Source organism: Chionomys nivalis, chromosome 9 (genome assembly GCF_950005125.1).
Source record: "Chionomys nivalis chromosome 9, mChiNiv1.1, whole genome shotgun sequence".
NCBI lineage: Eukaryota > Metazoa > Chordata > Mammalia > Rodentia > Cricetidae > Chionomys > Chionomys nivalis.
Window position 1 is genome coordinate 38,847,058 of NC_080094.1, and position 24,953 is coordinate 38,872,010.

The window sequence follows — 24,953 nt, forward strand, 5'->3', positions numbered from 1 at the left end:
CCCCAAGACATCTCTAAGTGCACAGAGAAGAAACTGGAGGGCCTCATGATAATGTGTGATAGAAATTCTCCAAATTCTAACTTCTGCTTTAAAGTGGTACTGAAGAGTGCCATGTTACAGTCTTGGACTTGATGTCTAAAACATAGTACTTGAATCTGTTCTTGGGGCACTGTTTGGGGAGCTTTTATAGACTCTCTGCAACTGTGGCTTAACTTAAAGAAATCGTTTTCTTGGGGGTCAGTTTTTGAAGTTGTCCTTCCTTCCTGATAAGCCTCGCTGTACTGCATGTTCCCACCCCCAGAGGAAGAGCCCCACCAACTTCCAGAATATACTATTCTCTTTCAAATCATGAGCCAAAATAAACCTTTTCTTGCTTAAATTGGTTGGACAAGTATTTAGGTTTCAGTGAGAAAAAGTAGCTATAATCTATCTATTCATCCATCTATCCATCCATCCATCCATCCTTCCATCCATCCATCCTTCTATCCACTATCTGTTCTATTGCTCCAATATCCTTAACAGGCCCTGTGTTTAAATCCCTCTAAACACTTTCATGGGCATCACTTTTATGCTAAGCTCCTTATTTCCATGATTTTTATTATTAGTACTTGATTCTGCATTTTTAAGACACATCCTTATTCTTTGATTCTCTCCAAACATATTAATGGAATATGGTATCTCTAGTCATTCTCATATAGCTTTATAGTATATAGAAATTTTTGCTCAAATTATCAGCTATTACATGAAGACCATTTGGATGGTCCTTTCAAAATCATTATTGTTTGTTTTGTTTTTGTTTTTAATGAGGTTCTGGCCTCACATTAGAATTATTTTTAATAAACATAATGGATCATATCTGGTAAACTATTGACAATATTTATAACTTCAATGTGGCCTATTGCACTCTCAATGAAGGTTGGGCATTTATATGGAAAACCTGCCATTCACTGCAATATGAGAGAGCTGTATGATACAACTCAGGATATTTATGGCTATTACAGCAAAAACTGATCTTTAGTAACAAATTCTTAGTGGGTGGAATGCTTTGGCTTTGCTGGAAATACGTACTTTCTCCAAACTGTGGACTCTGGGCCACAAAGCACTAACCCCAGGAGGCAACTGCTGTGACTTAGAGCTTCAAGGACGCCTCCAGTGCTTGAGCTTTCTCCTTGATGTTCTTTTGGAAAGGCATCATGAAGTCTTCGAAGTCCACCTCATACGTGAATCTCTCCCTTCGCAGTTCCCTCTTCCTGATCAGCTCTGCCGTGGTGGCTTCAGGACTCCAAATCTGAAATGAACAGCCCAAACCAAGATAGTTGTTATCATGTGATTTTCACTTACACATATTTTTAGTTAAGCATATGCTAGGCATTCACTCTATCAATTTGCTACCCTCAGCCTAGGGAGACTTCCCACAGTTTCAACCTGGAACTACCAAATACACACCTAAAGTGCACTTTACCGTTTTACTCTTTCTTAATACCTTACTGCCTATGTGAACATCACTATTTCTGATGAGGGCCACCTAGGAATAGAGATCAGAAATGCTCTTCAGTTCCTTCTCTAGTCACCTCTGGGCCAACTGCTGCTTAGTTCCAGGCTATCAAAATACAAGGTCAAAGGAATTGGGAACCCTTTATGTCTAATGTAGAAGTCAGATGGTTTTCATAGCGGAAGGCAGAAATTGCTACTTATTCAGTGCAGCTGGGTGGGCACTGGAAAGATAATTCATTCCCCCAGAGATGTCTCTACTTGTTTAAGGGCAGATATTTTAGGATACTAGTGAGTTTTTTTCAGCCTTGGTAGTCTGAAATTTCCAAATAAGAACTGGTAGGGAGTAAGGTCTGAAAATTTACAACACCAACTGCTTCTAGAATATGACTTAATGGCTATAAGGAAAGCCATTGACTGAAATAGACATGAGTCTTTTAAGGAAAATTATAAATATTACTATGGAAATAATAACAAATGGAACCAGATACTGGGAATTAACAGTTGGCCTCATTGAGATGAATGTGGTAGAACCTGGCAAATGTGTTCAGATGATCTGTAGAGCCAGCATGTGAAAAATGACATTATGAACTCCGCTATGTTATAGAAGCTTTCACAAAAAATACTTACCCTATGTGGGATAAATGTGATATCGACCTTCTTCGTGTAACCACTGGTAATCAGTGAATTGAGGTAGACCACATTATCCTTGTGTAATTTCTTTTCCTCTGTTATTGTTGGTACAGCATAAATTGATGACAGTGTTTCCTGCAAGTTTTTTTAAGAGAATAAATTGCTAAAATCAAGCATTCATTAATATCCTTTTGTCTACATTTTACTTTGAAGTTTGGAAAGAAGGAAAATGCTAAAATTTGAGATAAGATAGAATATTATTAAGACTATAACTGTGGATGTGGAGAGAAAATTAGCTTGCATTGCTGGGCTTCACTTAATTAGTCATATCAGGGACAAATAACGGGAAATTTCAAGATATATATCCCTGATCTATGGCTCTTAATAGGATGGACTCCTACTAAAATGATAATGGTGTATGTGGTGGAGTTGGTGGAGACCCCATCACTGTGATTAGTCCATAACTAGAACTCTGTCCCCTCTGCCAAGTTCCTTTACCAACATCCTCTACTGCCTATATTCCCCAGCCTTTCCAAGGTAATGACATCAGGGCTTTCATGTCTTGACTTTCATTGATGTTTCTCTTCCTTACAAGGAATTCAGTGAACCATCTGTACCCGCAATGATGCCTCCAGCTTGGAAATGCACACAGCAATGTCTTCATTGACCTCTCTATGTCTGGTCATATCACCAAATCTGTAGAATTTGGGACCACGTAGATACAAATTCAATACCAGTTTTTTTCAATGTTCTAATCATTTGTATGTTGTATGGATTCTGTTTACAATGGACACTTTGTAGAGTCTTTGGTAATGATTTTCTTGCTAGATATATCTTTATAATTATTACCCAAGATGTATAGAGCATGCGCTTTTCCCTTGTTATGCAATGGCATAACACAGTGCCACTGCCACCCTAAAACGTTAAGGATTTCCCCTTACTATTTGGTAGTCAGCCTCTTTTTGTTTTACCTCCTCTTTCTTGATGTCTGTGCCTTCGGTCTTCAGTTTAGGAAGCTTGCCTTTCAGTTTTTGATTATCTGCTGGTTTAGGTAGGTTATCTATTTTTTCTTTTATCATATCAATTATTCTATAATCAGCGTATGCCTTTGCAACATCCATGGCAGCATGCCCTGTTTCAAACATAAATATAAATAGAAAGTTATGATAATAAACCTATTTAATGATAAACCACATACGAACAAATCAATATGTTAGCATATGGTAGTTTGAGTTCACAAAGCATGATAGCTATTCTCCAGAGAGGACCTCACTACAAAATCCCAGTATATCAAGAGACATTTACTAGCACAACTTCCTTCTTAAATCTTTTAACAACATATATAAAAATGTGAGTGATAAATGTGATAATATTTTGAATATTAAATTTGTTGTTCCTTCCACCTCCAACACATATCTTTTTGTGTTTTTTTAATCATCCTGATTTTTGACAAAGAAGCAAAAAATATCAAATGGAAAAAAGAAAGCATATTTAACAATTGATGCTGGCATAACTAGATATCAACACATAGAAGAATGAAAATAGACCCATATTTATCACCATGCACAAAACTCAAGTCCAAATGGATCAAAGACCTCAACATAATGCCAGCCACACTGAACCTTATAGAAAAGAAAGTGAGAAGTACACTTGAATGCATTGGCACAGGGAACCACTTCCTAAATATAACTCCAGCAGCACAGACACTGAGAGAAACAATAAATGGGACCTACTGAAACTGAAAAGCTTCTGTAAAGCAAAGGACATGGTCAACAAGACAAAACAACAGCCTACAGAATGGGAAAAGATCTTCACCAATCTCACATCAGACAGAGAGCTGATCTCCAAAATATACAAAGAACTCAAGAAATTGGTCACACATAATCCAATAAAAAAATGGAGTACAGACCTAAACAGAGAACTCTCAACAGAGGAATCTAAAATGGCTGAAAGATACTTAAGGAAATGTTCAACATCTTTAGTCATCAGAGAAATGCAAATCAGAACAACTCTGAGATTCAATCTTATACCTGTAAGAATGGCCAAGATCAAAAACACTGATGACAACTTATGCTGGAGAGGTTGTGGGGAAAAGGGAACACTTCTGCTTTGCTGATGGGAATGCAAGCTGCTACAACTTCCTTGGATGTCAGTGTGGTGATTTCTCAGAAAATTAGGAAACAACTTTCTTCAAGACCCAGTAATACCACTTTTGGGTATATATCCAAAGGATGCTCAATTGTGCCACAAGGACATATGCTCAACTATGTTCATAGCAGCACTTTTTGTTATAGCCAAAACCTGGAAACAACCTAAATGTCCTTGACTGAAGAGTGAATAAGGAAATTGTGCTACATTTACACAATGGAGTACTACACAGCAGAAAAAAAGTGATAACATCTTGAATTTTGCAGGAAAATGGATGGAGCTAGAAAACATTATTTTGAGTGAGGTAACCCCGACACAAAAAGACAATTATCACATGTACTCACTCATAGGTGGTTTTTAAACATAAAGCAAAGAAAGCCAGCCTACAAACCACAATCCCAGAGAACTTAGACAACAAGGAGGACACTAAGAGAGAATACGTGGGAAGTAAAAAAAGACAAGATCTCCTGAGTAAATTGGGAGCATGGGGCCCTTGGGGGAGGACTGAAGGGAGAAGGGGAGAGGTAGGGAGGGGAGCAGAGAAAAATGTAGAGCTCAATAAAAATCAATAAAAAATAATGATATTCTAAGTTTAGTTAGTGTATATACAAATAATTTATATTATATATGTTTAAACATGTGACTTATCAATATATTTTGTAATTTTGTTCCATATCCACTTTAACTAAAGTATTCTTCAGTAATCATCCAATTGAAGCATACACCAAGGATTAAGAAAAAAGTACTTACTCTAATATAATAGAAAAACTTTTTATTTGACCCTTAGAAATAAAAAGAACTCTGGGCTTGTAGTTCATGGTTATTTTCATTTTACTACCCAGTTTATTTAACTTTACTTAAAAAAAATGTCAGCCCACAAGTATTGCAAGCATCAGGGGTATAGCCTTTCAACCAATGATTTAAAAATTGCTGGGTACAGACATGCTTCCCCAACATTTAACAAGGGCTTCTGTTTCTACAACAACAAAATCAACAGGATTCAGAATCTAAAATCAACTCCCCTTTCCCCCCAAACATCAGGAACACAGCATACCTTTTCTATTCTCAATCTGGAACTTAGCACCAATATCAAGCAGGTATTTTACAGTGTCTAGTCTACAGCTCTCGATGGCTCTACATAAAGGAGTGGAGTTGTTGATTGACATAGCATCTATTGTAGCCCCAGATTTAACAAGTAGTTCAACAATGTCTTGCTGGCCAGCATGGCATGCGAAATGAAGTGGAGTCCACAGAAAATTATCTGTTGCATTAACATTCGCCCTGTATAATACGACAGATGCACTAATTAAGGATTCCAGTTGTTTCAAACAACATTGAAACAGAATCAAAGTAAAGAATTTCATGCACCTTTTCCCTTTTTAAAAATTATCAGTTGGAAGAGCTCTGACAAAAGTAAACTATGTAAATTTTTTTATGTTTCAATATGCCCCCAAATGCTTTTGTTTTGCATTATTTCGCAGCCTTAATATATGTTTATATATATATATACATATATACACATACATATGTTTTGCTTAAAAAGTTACTTAGGTGCTGTTTTTGCAGAGATTAAAATCAAGGAAAATTCTAAATCCATTGCATTGGAAATAAATCTGAGCAAAGAGATAAAATTTGCAGTAGTCCACTTTGTTTCTACTGTCTCTACATGATCTGAAGTTTAAATAAATGTTCATTATTTTAAAATCTAAGCACTATAATGTATTATTTAAAATTATAGTCCTCATTAGAACTTCACTGCCCCAAAGTTATTTTTTAGTTACTCTGTCTTTTGATAATATGCAAATGAGTACCTTTAACATGAAACACCATAACATCATTAAATGTCTTTCTCATGCACTTGCAATAATTGTGCCAATAAGAGCATTGCATATTTTAACTCATTTAATCGTCAATGATTTTAGAGCTGGTCGTTTTAGAGCTGGTTGTATACTTGGGAGAACGGAGGGATTCAAGTGTTCAGAAACGTGCTTCCAGTTGCACAACTGTTGCCGAAGAGGCAATTAAAGCCCACAATGGTTGTAGTTTTAAGAGAGAAATGAAAGACCATGTTTTAAAGGTCTTTACAGATGAAGCAAGGCGATTGTTCCTGTCTGGAGGTGGATGACGGGAAATGGAGCGTTAGGGATATCCTGTCACCCTGACTGTTGTCTTTTGTCATTGGCAGCCGTTCCACTTGTTTTGGCGTGGTCCTCCGTAAAAGAAGAGGAAGATTAAGATGTGGCTTCACACCATCTCACCTTGCGTATGGCCCTAAATGCAAAGCTGAGTTGTCCCATCCATAGCAAGAAGCAAGAGACCACAGCTAGAGGACATTTCCAACCCAGAATGAAGTGTGTTTGCCCTCCCTTTGTGATCATCTTGAGGGGTTACTGTCTGTGCACCCACAATCCCATGCGTCCCTCCCCCTTGCCTGCATCCTTGTCAGGTCATTGGCTGTCCACTGCAGGGAAGGAAATGAGAAAATCCCAAACCCTAAAGCATACCCTCTTTCAAGAAGAAACTTGACCACATCCATATTGCCACTGGCACACGCTGTCATGAGTGGCGTCTTGTAAGAACTATCCTTCATATCCACAGGTATTCCTGCCTCGAAAGCCTTTTTCAGAGAGGCCAGGTCTCCTGCCTTGGTGATAAAATTAATATTTGCGAAGACCTTCCCGGGATCATCGATGTACCACTCAGAATCGTCCTGGATGGGGTGCTCAGGAGGGTGGTCCCGGTTGAACCTGCTGCAGTCGGTGACGTTCTGGTAAGTCTCGATCATGTAGTAGGGCGGGCCCCCATCTGTCCGCCGCGGAAAGGCGTTCTCCGGAATGGTGCAGATCGGGAGAGGCAGAACAAACTTGCCTTTCTTTGGCTTTTTGCCCAAACCCTTTCTCTTTTTCTTAGGCCCGAAAGATCCCAAGACATAAGACTTACTTAAGTATTTGGTTCCCTTAAAGAACTCATTAAGGTTGACCCCGCCTCCCCGGCTTTTTTCGTGCATTTGAGCAATGGAAAGCAGCTGCTCAGAGGTGGCAAAGTCTTGCTTCTCCTCCAGGGTCGTCACGAAGTCGTCTTTGCTGACCACGCCATCACCCCTGTCCACGAAGGAAAAGGCTTCCCGAAGGAAAGCCTCGTGCTCCGCAGACCAGTCGTGCAGCCTGAGGGCCCAGAGTGGGTTAGGATTTTTGACTCCAGGCTTCGCGAGTTTAGCTGCAGTCCTTTCTGCTCTGCGTATCTCCTTGCCTGCAGCTTTGAAGCCTCCATCTTTTGCCACAGCCCGGGGTGTTTTATGTTCCAAATTTTTCCATTTTAGGTCACATCCTAAAAAAGAAGCATCATTGTTAAGAATATGCTAAAGTTATATGCTTGCCCCCACAAAATGACACTCCCAACTATTTTGAGTTCATGCAGTCAGATGTTTTGTCCTTAAAACTGATGTATAAAGAACATATTTAGCCATTGTAATTACCAAAACAAATAGCAATTTATATTCCTGAGAGCTTCACTTAGTGAGTTCTGAGAGACAAGATTACTGTATGTATCTGTTCATCTATATCCCTGTAGATAGATAACTTAGGTAACCAATATCATCAAATGGGGTATTTGCAGGGGAGATGTTGCTAACAGGCAGAGGGAGGGTGTCCTGGAGCTCAGTAATAAGACTCTGCATCCAAAAGCTTGCACAGGAATCAGTCAGTTCAGAATACAGCAGGATGCCTGGTTCTTTATTTCATACAAAATATTTTGCAAGCTTAACCAATATTTCACATTTTCTCCATTAATTGAAGGTAATTTATACAATAATCGGCTATTTTGTGGTAAGACCATGCAAGCAACCTTAACAGCTGAAGAACTAAATTGTTTAATCAAAGTTGAGCATTCCAGACTTGTGTTTGTATACAAGATAAATATTAAAATTTATTATTTTACTTTCTTGCTCAAAATAATAAGATAAAAATTAAGAAGTCTGAGCATGTGTAACTATATCAAAGAATCTGTTTATTGCTACCAAGAAATCTGTAATATTTTTTAATATCTCAAGACTGAGATATTAAAAATCCATTACATAAATAAGTCAATTCATGAAAATATTGTTTCTGTGTTTTTTTTTTTTTTTTAATCTAGAGGCAGACGAGGCAGCTGTTTTGCCTACATGATATAATAATACCTCAGGGAGGTATGTGACAATGAAGGTTCAGACAGTTTTACACTGGACACTTAAGAACAGGCATTTCCTGGGAGGGTGGCTGGGACAGTCCCAGGAGAAACTCCACAGCACGGGAGTGCATAGACACGCTCCTGCATTCACCTGACTATCTTCCTTCGCATTCACCCCAGAAATGAGGGTGGAGAGACTTTAAGCACAACTTAGCTTGCCCTCTTCTTTGGAAAACCTTTTAGTGGCTAAAGGACCAGCGTTCCCTCTGATCTTGTCTGAACTTCCAAACACTCCACAGACCTCGGAGCATTTTCAGCCATTCATCATGGAGTCAGGCCTTCATTCTTAAAGCAAGCTCTGGCCCTTTGCTCCTCAGGGTTGCATCCCTGGATTGCATCCCAGGCTACATCATCAGTGGAGTGCATGTACGGTGACATCTGTCACAGTAGGAAATCATTCAACATATTAAAGATGATTAAGATTGACTTGTCCTTGAAAAATCACTAATGTTTAGAAATCTGCATGGTTAAAACTGAAATGACAGAATAAAATGCTGACAGCAGCAGATTTAAAAATAAAACTAGACAGGTTTGGGCAAGAATTGCATGGGGAGTTTTCTCCGATAAACAGCTTATCATTGGGAGAAATATGGGCTCAGAAAAGCAAAACCGGGTCAACTATGCTGTTAGTCATATATGGTAAGGGCTCTAAAATTAATTTGTGGAGGACAGAAAAAGAAAAAAACTGTTTTAGTATACAGATGTATGAAATTTTTCTATTTTTCATAAACTAGAAAAAACAAAATTCAACTGAATGCAAATGCGTCTCTACTGGAATTAAGCTTTCGATGTACACTCAGTTAGTGGGTAACTGACAAGGAGTGCATCTATGTTCAACCAACTAGTCAACATTTCCCTGAAAGGGGTTTTCCAAGCATACTGTGCACTGGATAACCTGTTCTCTAGCTTTGAGACAATCTAAATGTTGAGTGTTATTTACACTAAAAATAGTCCATAAATCTTTTCATTTTATTTTCTTTCCCAGAAAGTATTTCCATTATAACTACAATTTACCCAGAAATGTTATTTTAATTTGACACGCATTTTAAAAACAGATTAAAATTTCAAATAAAATAAAATTAGTTTCAATGTTTTTCTTTCTTGAGATTGATGTTGGGACTCTTAAAATATGAATATTAATCAACTGTAAGCATGTTAATATTTAGTTAATACATGACAAACAAATCCCTTTGGATTTAGGTTTTAATTCCTCTTGGTACTAGAGTCATAATTCAGTGGCCAACTGTGTGAGAAAAAAAATTCTACTTTCATCCCGCATAGGGTGAGGATTGCTGGGGACTGAAAATTAAGTCGAGAGTAAGTGAGAGGCCTGGATTCTCTAATCATTTATGAGCTATCAGACACTTTTACCTCGCTGAGCTATGTATTTACAGCAGTCTGCAAAGCCTCCCATGGCAGCGTAATGAAGTGGTGTATTCCCGTCCATTCCAATCAGCCCCATGTCTCCATTGTAGGCAAAGAGAAGCTTCAATATCTGCACAATAAAAAGGGAGTGGAAAAATAGGAATGCTCATTTACTATGAAAAGATTGGCAGCCAGCCCTCTGCTGTCAATCTATTGCCTATTACCACATGTGGCTGCTGAAAATTCCAACTGAAATGAAATTTTAAAGTCCAATTCTTTAGTCTTCTTAGACACATTTAGAGTGCTCAAAGGCCATATATGGGCTAAATGTGCTGCTGAAATATAGAGGATTTTCATCATTGCCCAAAGTTCTGTCAAACAGCCTTGTCACAGATGACAGAAATAACCAGGCATCAGTGGCTACCAGAGGGATAATGCAGCATTGTTCTGGGCGGCAGGGATTTTAAGTATCACAGTCAATTACATAGAGAAGTAATACTAATACTATTCAGTGAGTAAGTGAGCAAATATATGCAGAAAAGTTAGCAAATGTATAAGATTATAGAGAGAGACCTAGGATATGTAGTGAGAATAAATTTGTTTATTTGGAAAAATCAAGATAAAACAACATAAGAATCTTAGAAAACATACCCAGCTTAGTCTAACCTACATGAAAAAAGAGAGTGAGAGAAAAGAAAGAAGTCTTTAACAGTCAAATTTAAAGCAAAAAGCAATTATTACATCAAAAAAGCCTCCTTTGGCAGCAAAATGCGCAGCGTGGTGTCTATCATTGTCAAATGCATTCACTTCACCTCCTCTTTCCAATATGCCTCGAACTATTTCCAGCACCCCTTCTCTTGATGCTTCCATCAGAGCTGTGCGCCCTGTAGACTGGACATGAAACAAATCAAATGATGTTTATACTTTTATGCATGATCCATACGCAACTCAAACTTGGGTTCAATTCACTGGGTCTTGGCTTTATGTGAAGAAGTTTAATGGTCTATATTTTTATTGGGTTCACCTATAAAGGAGGAAGCACTCAGTCAGCACCGTGTGTGACTGTCTGAAATGGAATCTGAAAGCCAGAGTCAAGGTTGCTCTGCATACCCCAATAATAATGTCATGCAATCAAAACATATTTCTACATAGAAAACAGAGTATAAAAAGAAGGGGGGGCACATTAAAACTTGGCAGCATTTGTTTTCTAGTGAGAAAAAAAAATCTCTTTCTGAATGTCTGGAAATGATAATTACAAAACCCGAAAAGCCCAAATTAGCCAGCTCAGGAGAGGAATCAGTATATGAGAGGCAACAAAATTCTCTTTCTATGGAAATAGATTTTATTGGGTACCAATGATACCCTTTCTGTTTGCTATAGTGATATTCTGCCTATGAATAATTAGGATCAATTTACAAATACAATTATCAAAGAAAGTATAGAATGACAGTGATATAAGGACAAAGTATATCATCTTCAGCACTTTGAGTAGAGATGAACAAACTAACAGGACAAATTTTACCATCTCTCCCTTCCATTGTCCCACCCCTGCCTTTTCCCTATTTATTTGTGGGAAAATAGAGTCTCACTATACCAGTAACCCTGGTTGACTTAGTATGTGTAGACCAAGCTGGCCTTGAACTTACAGAGCTCTGCCTGCCTCTGCCTCTCAAGTGCTAGAACTAAAGGCAGGTGCCACTATGCTGGGCCCCAAGTTTACCATGATTAAGTACGAAACAAAACAAACAAAAATACCACTACCACAAACACACGCAACCACATGACCGTGTAACAAAGTAGAATAAAGAAATATTAATCACAGGGATAGTCATACTGAGTTGATGGCATTAGGATTGGCTCCTTTCTCCAAGAATGTCAGGCACATATCCTTCACATCATGTGCTTCTTCACAAGCTTTGAGGAAAACTGGCTTCCCTTCATAGGTGAGGTTGTTGACATCCGCACCATGATCCAAGGCAATCAGCGCACAGCGATAATGCCGCTTGGTGGGTAAAATGCAGTAAAACAAAACACCTGAGGAAAAACAGTTCCACCGTGAGAATTCCTTGTCCAGTGCCAAGTTGCCAGCTCTGAAACATACATACATGTAACATTATATGGACTCCACAGGCTATATTTAGTAATACACACACACACACATACATATATATATATACAAATATATATGCATATATTAATAACTAATGAAAAAGAGGCCATAAATTTAAAGCAGAGTAGGGGAATAGTATATGGGAGGGTTTCAAGGCAGAAACAGCAAGGGAGAAACATTGTAATTAAACTAAACTAAAATCTTTAAAAAAGGAAAAATTAAAAATTTATTATATATGAATCTATCTATCAATATATATTTAAATCTATACATATTTGAATGCATGTATGTACATTTGTACATATATGAGCCTGGAAGTTCCTTGGGTATCCTGAATTCCATTTGAACCCATGCTTAGAGGGAGCAGGCTCTTGATTTCAGAGCCATAAGAAGAAAAACCAAAGCTTCTCTGCCATCATGGTAATCACTTTGCTCCACCCAAAAGAGGAAAATGCTAAATCTTCGCACTTGGGACCTATAATACACTCTATATCAACATACTACATACAAAAAGTGTACTATACACAAGATAGAGTTACAATCCTGACAGAGTGGTGGTAAGCAAGCTGTAGGTAAATAAATGTTAGACTCCAAACTGACTTTGTAATGAGCTTACCTCCAAAAGGAGCTTTATTCAAAAATGAACAATAGCCCCAAGAAAAAAAGTATATGACCTATGAAAAAGACACCTATAAAAAACAAAGAGGGAAATGGATTATAAAAGCAGGTAAAAGAACATTATTTAAAAACCTACCAATGAAAATGATTGGCTAGCCTGTTTTTATATTAGCAAAGAAACTGAATAAAATGCATTCAAAAATAAAACACAAAGACAAACATACCAAAAAGGACTGAACCTTCGTCCAACAACAGATGGAAACAGAGGCAGAGACCCACAGCAGAGCACTGGACTGATCTCCCAAGGTCCAGTTGAAGAGTAGAAAGAATGAGAATATGAGCTAAAAGGTTAAGACCATAAAGAGTTCATCCACTTAAACAGTTTACCTGAGCTAATGGGAGTTCACAACTCTAGCTGGACTGGAAAGGAACAAGCGTAGGACCAAACTAGTCCTTCTGACAGTTGTATGGCTGGGGTAGCCTGAGGGGCCACTGGCAGTGGCACTGGGATTTATCTTTCCTGCATATAATAGCTTTTGGGGATTCTATTCTCTTTGGATGTATACCTTGCTGAGCCTAGATGTAGTAGGGAGGGCCTTGGACTTTGCACAAAGCAATGTACCTAACCCCCTCTTAGGATTAGAGGAGGGTGGGGTGGGAGGATGTGTGTAGGGAATTGGAAGAGGGGAAGAAGTGGGAATTTGGATTGGTATTTTTTTTAAAAAAAAAAAATCTAATAAAAAAAGGAAAAAAGAAGCAGGAAAAGGTAGACACAGACTATTTCATTATAGTGTAGATATTATGTAACAAAAATTTGGAAGAGGAAAGAGATTATGTAACAAAAATTTGGAAGAGGTAGATAACATAAGAATATGATACTTTTCCATCTTCTGCTGGAAATCAAGATACTTAAAGAATATAACGAGATAAAAGAAACAAAAAAGTATTAATGGAGAGGATCAAGGGATTCACTGGAGAGCTAAGTGATTATAACATAAGACTGAGTGACGGGAGGTTCCTGTGTCATCATTAGTCTTCACAAATAGCATCGATGGATACTGCTGGAGATGGCAACAAACAGTGTCAAGGGTGCAGAAAGCTATCAAGTTAGCCATAAAGTAAAAACCTATATTTTATAAAAGTAAAGAAAAAAAACCTAGAATATGAAAAAACATAGAATAAATAGATAATGTAGACACATACACACACATTGTAACTTCATAGTATAAAATAAAATTAAAAAGTCCTGAAACCTGATTTATGGGCACTAAGACACATACAGACTAGATAAAATTACACTATTAAAAGTGAAGTTATATATACAACATAACCCTAAATATACTTTATATATGAAGAGACCTCTAAAATAGGATTACTCAGAAAAACACAGTTCAAAGATAAAGCACTTGTCTAACTACTCAAGATCCTGGGTTTTATCCCCAAACTACAAAATAATTGAGAAGGAAGGAATGCAGAAACGTGAAAGGGGTAGATATCTGGATGTAGAGGCAAAGACAGTTAATAAAAAAAAAATCAAAGTTTTCTAATATATACAAAAACATACAGAAAGGCCCGAGAGCCAGAGAGTCAAGGAGTTTGCTGTGATAGTGTGTCTCCTAGGAATAGCAGCGACACTCATAAAGTCTCACCAATGCGACTCTCCAAATATGAGCTGAACCTGGATAACACCAATGGACATGCCAAAAAGGATGGGGATTTTCCCCAAGGTTTCAACCCTGCACAAAGAACTACTGGTAGTTGAGGAAATGTGCCAAGCAAGAGTGATGATTCTTGCCAGGAAGCGCACACCATTTGTTGATCTCTCTGAACTGTTTGGACTTGTAGGACCCACAGAAAAATGACTGCTGAAGCTGCCTAAAGGAGGTGAAACGGTCCTTTGGGGTTCCTGCTGCATGAAAGCGTCCGCCAGACATTCTGCAGGACACGGAAGAAAGCAAACGATGAACTTTGCCAACACAGGCATAAGAGATCTTCAAATTCCCTGCTTCATGGAAAAGTCTGCCGAATACTATGGGCCAATAAGAAGCTACAGTTAATTAGGCCAAGCAGTGTTGTAATTAATATATTTTCTGAGCGGTTCGTTCAGATCTGGGCAGCCAGGAGACAAATGAGCAGCCTCTCCCGACACAGTGCCAAATGGTCAGCCCTTAAAACATGCATGCAAGTAACATATGAACTGAACAGATTATATTTAAGAACACACACATGCAATAGCAACTAGTGAAGAAAGAAGCCATGAATTTGAAGGAGAGCAGGGATGGATATATGGGATGGTCTGGGGGAGGAAAGGGAAGGGAGAAATGCTGTAAATACATTGTAATCTCAAAAATAAAATATAACTTAAAAAGGGAGAGCTGACCAAAGCAGCATAACAGAGAACCAAACCAAATCAAACTCTGAATGTAATACTAGCCTTAAATTTATTGCAAGGCCCGGAGGTGCTAGTGAAGTGAATAGTTTGCAATGATGGGTTTTGTAACTCAGAGATCAAAGCCTACAGCCTATGTCATATCATTTTAATGGCCCATTTAAATATTCTCTTTTCTTGTTCTGTAGAAATAGCGTGTAGTCAGTCAAACTTCAAGAACCAGGAAACAGGATGTCAATGTCAGCAATTATCCTGGAATAAACAAAGAGGTGCCCTCCCAGCTGAGGGTGGGCAAGCCAAAAAAGGGTCCCACTGAAGGAAAAGACAGGGGCCTTGTGATGAACTTACAAGTTTATGTGTAAAAGACATATTACATTTCTTTTAATTCATGTTTTGTTTCTTCCCCTGTGACTTATTGTTTTTCCAATATGTTCATATTTCCCAGTACTTTATTAACTTAATACTAATATGAATGAACATAAATATTACCCATATGGCTGTTGCATTTGCTGTAAATATTTATTTGACCTTGTTCCCAATTTTACTTCACATTTTTAGATTTTTATGCTATATGTCTCATCCTAATATATTGTTTGATTTCTATATCTAGGTTCCAAATTAAGAAAAAAACTTTTCTTCATTACAGTGTTTTTCAGAATTTATTTTACACAACTTAAACTGTGTTTGAGTCACGTAGAACGACTCCTTCATAGTCAAATATACAACAAAATTATTTTGACTTTGTCCCAGCAGGAACAAAGGAGGATGCCTCCCTTAGTTTGTTTTGTTCAATGGTTATCTAATGGATTCAGCAGTCGGATCAATTTTACATGTACCACTTTTAATATACCAGTGATTCCATAGGTCACGGGAGGCCCCTCAGAAAATGGCATTCAATGAAACATTGAGGTGAGTGGGTTCTCACTCTGTAGCCCTGGCTCAACTGAAGCTCACTATGTAGAGCAGGTTGGCCTCAAACCGTTATGATCCTTTTGCCTCTGCTTCTAAGTTGTTGGAATTTTAAGCAGTGGGCCACCATGTTCAACTATTCTATGAAGCCTGAACAGCTGTGTTTTCAGTCTTTAAAAATTTTAAACTGTATTTGACCTCTCAATGTATCTGAAGTTTATTTTGCTATGTGTTTCTAGTGCAAGTCATATATCAAATATCAAGTTGGCGGTGAGTTATGAAATAAGGTTTCCTCCTGTCAGAAAATATTAACAATGTAAAATGGGATTCATTTCTTGTGTGTAGATCAGTGTCAATGAGTTTGTAGTTGTGACAATCCTCTGGGACAATTGATTCAATCTACCATTTTATATTGAGTCTGTTTGTAATTATCTTGTTAATTTTCATGAGGCTGGTTCAACTATGAACTGAATCTCAATTAGCTAAAAATCCCCAGCTCATGTCTTTGAGACAGATACCGTGGAATTACACATGCAATAATTCTGCCATGTGTAGTATTTCCAGTTATATTTCCAAGTTGTTAAAAACTGACACTACCTTCGGCATGTAAGCAAAATGTACCATAGTTTTTTAGGATATCAAATGCAGTCCTTTCTATACTAACCTGGGAACCAGACAAAAGTCTACCTAAAGTCCTAATTCTAACACAACCATCGTCTAAAATGTAAGGAATGTGTCCATCTAAACAAGATTTTACCTTTCACTAAAGGTGATTAAAATACTAGCTGCATGTGTAATGCTCAAAGAATCTACTAAGCCAGTCGTGAGGTCCCTACCTCTAATCTCATTATCTGAGAGCTTCAAGCAAGATGATAAAACTCAAGGTTAGCCTGAGCTGAGATCCAGTCTCAAAAGTTAAACAAAAAAGAGTAACAAAAGAAACCATCAAATATAGTTCTAGCTAGTCACTTTTAAATGAGTGACCTTCAGAACTTGTTTCCCTATGATATTCCCAAAGTGCTGCAGGTTCTGGGGAAGCGATATCTTTTAGCACAGCAATGGGTACTGAGTCTTTTCCTTTAGATCTTATTTCCCTTCTAAAGCTAAGAAATGGGAAAAGCCTCTTTCTTGCTTTCTGGCTACAAAGTGAGTGCATCTGCTGATTAGAATGCTAAAGTTTTACCTTTGCCTTCATTATCAACGATTGTCATATCAGCTTTGGCTTTGGCTAAAATTTCCATGGACAACTCATGGCCCAGCTCTGCAGCCCTCATGGTCGGGGTACAGCCCATGCGGTCTTGCACATCAGGGTGAGCGCCAAGTCCAAGGAGAAAGCTAACCATGTCAATGTCATTGGAAACTGAGGCTAAGTGGAGAGCACTCAGTCCATCCACAGGTTCAGTGAAGTTGATTAGCTCGGGGTATCCAAGTTTGATCAGCTTCTCTATCTGCTTCTTGTCTTTGTTGCGAACACACTGAAGAACTCTGTAGACCTGTAAGTTCTCAAGTCTCTTGTCTGCTAAAGCCATGTTAGACAGTCACTTCTTAATAATTCTTTCTGGACTAAGACGAAAACTGCAGAGCAAAAGGGAAAACAAAGAAAGGTAACTGTCACTGTTATTAAGTTACAGTACGTTAAAGCTCAGAAAAGAGGTTTTAAAACAGGATTTAGTTTAATCACTTCTAGAAAAAAATTATACGTAACTTAAAAATATGCAACTGGTATAACATTAAACTATTTCAACTTTCCCAGAGTAATTCTAGCTTAACACTTAATGTCTCCTCGTTGCCATGGTGTTTACATGTGCTGTGAAGGAAATGAAGTTAACTATATTGTCAGCATGAGGATATGAGTTCCCATCTGTGGCCCACACCAGTTATTTCCCCTTCATTGAAGTATAAATCTCATTTAGTGAGGTTCACTAAGAACATGAGTTCATTGGGCTGTGTGAGGCCCACAAGGTAGGAGCGTATATAAGGCATGAGTGGTAGCAGACAGCGTTGGAGAAACCAGGAATGTTAATCACGCAGGGTTGTCTTCTCAGAGGACATTAATACCTGTTTTCCACCTGGAAGGCTGGGAATGGATATTGCTAATTACTGGTTACCTTTGCTATCTATAGAGCCAGACATCACTCAAATCCTCCAGAATGCTTATCACAGACTCATCTTTCCACAGACTTTATCTGTAGCAAATTTTTCTCAGTCAACAAAACCCACCCTTGGGGGAGATGTCACAGGGACTTTATAGCCTGCTGACTTCAATACTATATCCTTCAGAGACCACAACAGATCCTAGGCCCTTAAGCTATAGAACCCATCTTCATGATGGAGATCATATGTACTTTGCAAAAGAGTTTCAATGTAGTATTGTCTTAAATTTATTGTGTACAGGTGATTGGGATAATTGTTATAACAAGGAAAAGTTTTTCCTCAAAATTGTACTGGATTCATATATGTCTAAAATAAACTAATCTGGTGTCAAACTCCAGAAGTTTTGACTCAGCATTGACTAAGTCGTGGTGACCCAGGTTTTATTTTTATCTCACCCAGATTGTTTCACTTCCAGCCATGACACCTGCTGGACCCCTGAAGGAGGGATGATTTTCACATCATCATCAGTTAGGTTAAGTCAACTACATGGAGGAGAGACAACTAAAAATTTCATAAGTAACATCAATGTTAAGTGGAGCACTCTAATATACTTTCACCTCCTTATGAATTTTCTAGAAAAATAATCATTTGAATGAATAGTAGGACCTGCTTATAGATATGCTCAACTTGCTCATATTTTTCCCGAAAAAAAAAAAACCCTCATTATCATATGAGAAATCAATTATAAGAAGGGGTTGTCATTCTTCTCCTAGTCAAGTCCCACTGCAATGAACCATCTATCTCCAGGTGTATTGAACTGCTCAGCTGTATATGCCTAGAGGATGCTGGCTAGTCAGCATCCTGAAGGGTTTCTCTAGTAGAACTAACTCTATGGAAAGATTATTAATTCTGAGGCTACCAAGCAGTGGGGTTTACCACTTGGGGCTATTACAGAAAGCATATACTCAAAGGATGAAGACAAACGGATGGCAACAGCTGTACCCTGGGTCTAACTGTGTCAGAAGTGCACCCTGCCCCCACCTTTTATCAAATCTAACTTCCTTCTTTGGTATACCTTATGTTGGTACCAAGTAGCTAGCCTTATGTCCTATTACTTCCACAACAATCCCTGAATTCTATTCTCGAGCTAACATGGGCAATGGAGAGATTCTATTTTATTGCAAAATTATCAAGTAGACACATTCTTTTCCCCCACCTCAATCTGGCTCCTTCACCAACATGTTCTAGGGCAGTGAAGTACACCATTGTTCTTTGTTCCTTCTTCATGTCTCCATAGGCAACCAGGCTAGGCTCCATTGCCTGTTTCTTCCTTTATCACCGCCTATTCCTCTACCGTAATCTTAGCTGACACTCCTTTTCTTATGCGTGACATCTCCTTTTTGGAGTGTCTTGGTAGAGCACAGGCCTCTATTTTATCCTTGGGATCTCTGTGACTAGTGCCATCTCCTTACCTTTATCCTAATTTTCAGCATCTGAGTCTTCACTCTCAAGTTTTTGTAGCCCCCTCATGAGCTCTCCCCAGACTGAAAAGGACTATTCGTCAGCTGTAGCTGATGGGCTTCACTAACATGTCATAGCCAAGGGCCAATTGACACATGCTGGGGGAGAAGGAGCATTTCTTTTTCAGGTTGTGACCACTGGTAAGTTGTCTATGCTCCAGCAGATGGCCCTATACTCATGCATATACAGGCAACCTTATTTGGACAAAGTGGAATAGAAAACAATAAAATAAAAAAAGATGACAGAAAGGGAGACATGTTGGGGAATATCCAGGGATAACTGAGGGGGGGAAATGGAGGGTGGATACAGTCATAATATATTCCATATATGTTTGAAATTCACAAAGAATAATTTACTTTTAAAAAAGTAACATGATCATTGCAGAACATATAAAATTACCTTGACCTCCATTTCTTCCCATTTCTAGTAATGGTATCAAAAGCCATCCACTTACTCCGATTAAATCATTAGAGTTACGTTTCATTCCTTTTTCTTCTTCACAGACACCTCCACTCAAAAATCATCAGGAAATCTCATGACCTCTGCTGCTGGTATCTATCTTGACGTCAACCCTGTACTATTGCCCTAGGCCAAATCATTGCCAGACTTCCAGTTTGTCTCTCTACTTACTCCATTCTTCAGACAACTTCAAGGAAAAAAAGTCTTAAAAATGTAGATCAGATAGAGGCATTCACACTTTTGACCCCAAATTTTTTGGACAATTTTTTTTTAAATTGCAAAGTGTGTGTTCAATGTCCATACATTCACCACTTAGGGGTTACCAATAAGGCTACCAACACTTGCTTGATTTCATGTCTATCCATCCTTTTATCCTCTGATTAAGCTCAATTCTTCATGCAATTCCAAGTACAGACATTTTAATATACATACCCTGAACTTGAATCTATTTTTTCATATTTTTAAATTTTTTAAACAATCTTTTTACATTTTCCATACCAATCCCAGTTCCTACTCCCTCTCCTCCTCCCACTCCACCCACTTCCCCCCATCCACTCCTCAGAGAGGATGAGGCCTCCCATGGGGAGTCAACAAAGTCTGGCACATCACTTTGAGGCAGGACCAAGGCCCTCCTCCACCCCATATCTAGGCTGAACATGAACTCGAATCTATTATGTATTTGCAGTCCTTTTCACATTTTGATTATAATATGAAATTTCCAGCCTGATCTACAGAGTGAATTCTAAGAGAGTCAGTTGTACATAGAGAAAGTCTATCTTGAAAAAAACAGAAATATATTTAAACTGTGCTTTTTTTGTCTTTCCCATTAGAATATGGTCATCATGGAACATAAGATTTATAATACTGTTATTTCTCTATGCCCTAGAACCTCAATTATAAGGATGCATTTAATGAGTACTTTCTCAATACTTAATAGATTCAAGCTAAAAGAATTGAACAAGAAGCATGAAAGAAAGTTTCGGGGTTTCTGGGTTGAACCACTAGATACCTGTCTCTGAAATGGGCTGCTCACAGTGGGCTCCACATTGGTCAGGCAAAGTAGACAGCCCTTTGACATGCTGAAAGGATATACAAGCTGATAGCCAGTTTTGAGACGTCAGGAGAGATGTCTGATCCAGGTCCGTGGTGGGTGATGAGGTCTTCAGCAGTAACAGGGCATCTGAAATGGGGTCAAGGAGAGCAGCCATCAATATCAAAGCCATAACACCAAGCCATTCCCTGTCCTCCTCCTTCTTCCCTTTCCCCTTTTGCTGCTGAGATTTCAGGTACTGTATAGCTGAGAAACTGGTGTCCCCTTTCCTTCCAGTAGGCCCCAATATGGTGGACTAGGAAACCAGAGAATGGAGTTTGCTCAAACCTTTGAATAAACAGTCAGTAAACTCTGGGTCTATCACCCATCTGCCTTTGCAGCATGGCTTACTGACACTCATTTCATAGACATCCATAAATCACTTGCGGTATGGTGTCATACTCCACATATATGCGCATAGATATGGAATATAGAACAAGGTACTCCTAAATGACTCTACTGAACCAAGCCTGCCTTATTTGTGAGGGCAGGAGCTTCGCAATCAGACACTTTGATATTGTCTCAGTCCATTTCCTAAAACAAAAATACTTCCCCCAAACACAAACAACAAAAGCTGACATCATGGTCCAATCAAGCTTTGATCATGGGTTCAGCAGGTCCTGAGTCAGTCTTTGGGTTGGAAGACAATGGCATGTAATTATACTGTTTTGTCTTGAGTCTTTTATTTGAAGTCTGAATATTCTTAAATTATATTTAAAATACCCACCCCTTTCTGCTCCCCCCTTCTGTATGCTTTCTGATGATTTCCCAGGGGTGTTTTCACTTCACGGGGAGATGCAGAGACCTTTCAGTTCTCCACATGGCCCACAATAGGGGTGATCCATTAGAAAAATGGATGAAGCTGCACTTGACAGAGGAGCATAGGTAGAGGGAAGTCTACTGTGATCACCCCTCCTCTGCATCCGTTTCACCCACTGGTTGCATCCACGTAAACTACAATAGCCTGTTTTTAGGGATTTAATCTGTGAACTGGGGATACAAAACAGTTGTCACTTTGTGGGGCGGGATGAAAAGGAAACGAGAATTCTTGCAAAATATTTAGACAAGTCCTTCAGGACACGCTGGCTACGAATAATTACTACCTCTATGGATTTCATTTCAGCCTACCCAACGGCAAACGTACATTTGTGGGCTTTTCTTTGGTATCTTCAGTTTTGAGTCCCAGAAAAACTTAAGAGATGAGAAGGGAGATGTCTTTTCACAGCAAGGGGTAGGGTACCAATCTCACCTTTTAGTCCTAGAGGCGATCAGGATCCGGATACCTCAGAGTAACTGAGTCCCTGGTCTTGTGAGGGCCCCTGTTCTCTGTGGCCTGGGACTGGCCTTAGCCAAAGCCTTCCGCCCCAATATTGAATGGTGTCCCTTCCGGCAGAGCAGGCCAGTCTGCGCGAGCAGCGAAGGGTGTGTGTGTGTGTGTGTGTGTGTCTGCCAGCGTGCGGCCTGGTGATCATAGGAGGTTAGATGCCGCCGCCAGGCTGGGCCCACTGTGAGCTTCACCCACGCACGGCCTGCTGCCAGGGCAACCGCTCAGGTGCGCGGTTGGGCGGAGCTTGCCCTAGGCCCCGCCCACCGCCTGTTGCTCCAGTCGGAATGCTTCCAGAATGCAAAGTTAGGAGTGAGCCACCAGGAGGCCACCCTTGGATTCTGTTCACCCACCTCCTCCTACCCTCAGTCAAAAACAAAACAAAACAAAACAACAACAAAAAACGCAAAAAAGTAAAGTTGCTTGGGGTAAATAGTAATAATTAAGTACATAGTAGTTTACTGTGTAATATTAAGTAAAAGTGAAAAATGAAACAAATTGTGCAAACAAAAAATGATTTTTTGTGTACACATTCCTAAAATTATTTAAACATAAATAGAAATAAATATGGAAAAAATTTCATTTCATGGCAACCCCTTCCCTCCGTACACACACCATTTTGGAGGCAAATTTTGAAACTTTATGTGAACGAATAACCTGTATTTTTTAAATGTTTATTTTATGAACACAAGTGTTTTCCTGCAGGCCTCTGAGTCACTATTTGCACACAGTGCCCAAAGAGGTCAGAAGAGGGTGAAGCTTTCCACTGAAATTGGAGTTACCGAAGGTTGTGAATTGCCATGTGGGTACTGGAAACAAACCCACCGGCCCTCTGCAAGAACAGCAATGCTCTTAACCACTGACCCATAACTTTAACCCACACTTTCATGGTTAAAATTAAATAATTTGAAAAAGTTTCTAACTAAAAGTTTAATTGTCTGTGTCACCCAAACTATCTTATCTACCACAGAGATGTTGCTTTAAAATATTTTAAGGACTATTACACAGAAAAATACTCGATGACATATAGACAGTATGAAGGACATAAAGGGCAATGTGACTGAAGAAAAAGAAAACTGGGAAAAAGAAAGGAAGAAAGAAAGAAGTAGAGAGACAAAGGCAGGAAGCTAAAGCCAGATTTTGATGTGGGAGTGATTTCTTTCTAATCTGTTGCTTTCATTGGTTAATTAATAAAGAAACTGCCTAGGCCCATTTGATAGGCCAACCCTTAGGTGGGTGGAGTAAACAGAACAGAATGCTGGGAGAAAGAAGCCCAGTCAGGCAGTTGCCATGATAATCCCACTCCAGACAGACGCAGGTTAAGATCTTCCTTGGTTAGCCACCTCGTGGGCTACACACATTATCAGAAATGGGTTAAAGCAAGATGTGAGAGTTAGCCAGTAAGAGGCTAAAACTAATAGGCCAAGCAGTGTTTAAAAGAATACTGTTTCCGTGTAATTATTTCAGGTAAAGCTAGCTGTGTGGAGACGGGTGGCAGGGCGCTCCATATTACAACAAGGTTTTATCAGTGACACTGTATTTCTTCCCAATACTGAACTCTCCGTTTCCTGACCTTTGTCTGTACTTTGTATTTAATGTCCCCTAGTTTACAGAAATACATTGCTTCCTGTAATAGGTGTTTGGTATAGAATCACATGTTTATAAATTTTATTAAAATGGAGAAAATAGCTGGTTGTGGTAGCTCATTTTTGTGATTCCTGTACTTTGAGAGGCTGAGGTGGGAGGGAGGCTAAGTCTATAGTAAGTTTGGGGCCAGTCTGAAATTTGTGATGCCCTGTCCCAACAATAACCACAGCATACACTATACACATACATACATACACACACTTAATTTAACAGTTGCATGGTATTCCGTTGCATTATTATTCCCTGCACCTTTTAAGCCAGCACTACTGTTGGTGGATTTCCAATATTTGTTATTAAAGCATAGCTTCTAGGACCATGTTTGCTCATATTCTTTAGAAAAGTAAGTACAAGAATTTCTATAGGCTGTATGCTAGCACTGAAACTCCTGGGACATAGATTACATATACTGTCAAGATAATGATAACGTGTTTTCCTTATTTTGGTGATGCAGTTGATGTCAGTGGTTTAATTCTGAGATCTGTGAAATCGTAAATATGGCACATTTTGGAGGAGTCACGTTTAGAAAATGGAAGGGAACCGATGAGTAAGTCCTTCAGAACTATTGGCTGTAGTAGGGGCTGCGGGCCTCTTCCCACAGCCCAGCTCATGGCTGCCTGGCTAGCGACTGCTTGCTCGGCTTCTTTCTCCCAGCATTCTGTTCTGTTTACTCCGCCTATCTAATTTTTTGTCCTATCAGGGCCAAGCAGTTTTCTTTATTAATTAAAAGTAATTCCTCCATCAATTGGCGGGAAGCTGACAGAAGGCAGCACTTAGCTTATACCAACATAGAGTGTGAATGTAAAACAGGACACTGGCTAAATTGTGCATTCTCCTAACTTGTTCTAATTTTATCTGTTCACGAGCATAGTATTTCATCTTTAAATTAAAGCAATCTTTAATTTAAATTAAAATAAACACTTAGGATGTAATC

The 24,953-nt window shown here is 38.9% G+C and overlaps 1 protein-coding gene across 1 annotated transcript; it reads right to left on the reverse strand.

The window, feature by feature from the left end:
* Nucleotides 1–1,084: 1,084 nt before the first annotated feature.
* On the reverse strand, nucleotides 1,085–21,037 carry Ankef1 (ankyrin repeat and EF-hand domain containing 1). Its single transcript, XM_057781656.1, has 10 exons — nucleotides 20,971–21,037; nucleotides 17,071–17,462; nucleotides 11,696–11,895; nucleotides 10,603–10,752; nucleotides 9,868–9,991; nucleotides 6,777–7,599; nucleotides 5,327–5,553; nucleotides 3,096–3,256; nucleotides 2,122–2,259; nucleotides 1,085–1,288 (listed from the first exon to the last, which is right to left on the reverse strand). The coding sequence occupies exons 2-10, from the start codon at nucleotides 17,414–17,416 to the stop codon at nucleotides 1,130–1,132; spliced, it is 2,328 nt and encodes a 775-aa protein (XP_057637639.1). The 5' UTR covers nucleotides 17,417–17,462; nucleotides 20,971–21,037; the 3' UTR covers nucleotides 1,085–1,129.
* Between the last annotated feature and the right edge of the window lie 3,916 nt (nucleotides 21,038–24,953).

Coding starts and splice junctions, on each gene's coding strand:
- Ankef1 (XM_057781656.1), bottom strand. CDS start 17,416: ATGGCTTTAGCAGACAAGAGACTTGAGAACTTACAGGTCTACAGAGTT. Junction 11,896..17,070: donor CGTTGATAATGAAGGCAAAG/GTAAAACTTTAG, acceptor GTTTTTCCTCAG/GTGTTTTGTTTTACTGCATT. Junction 1,289..2,121: donor TCACATTTATCCCACATAGG/GTAAGTATTTTT, acceptor TGTTCATTTCAG/ATTTGGAGTCCTGAAGCCAC.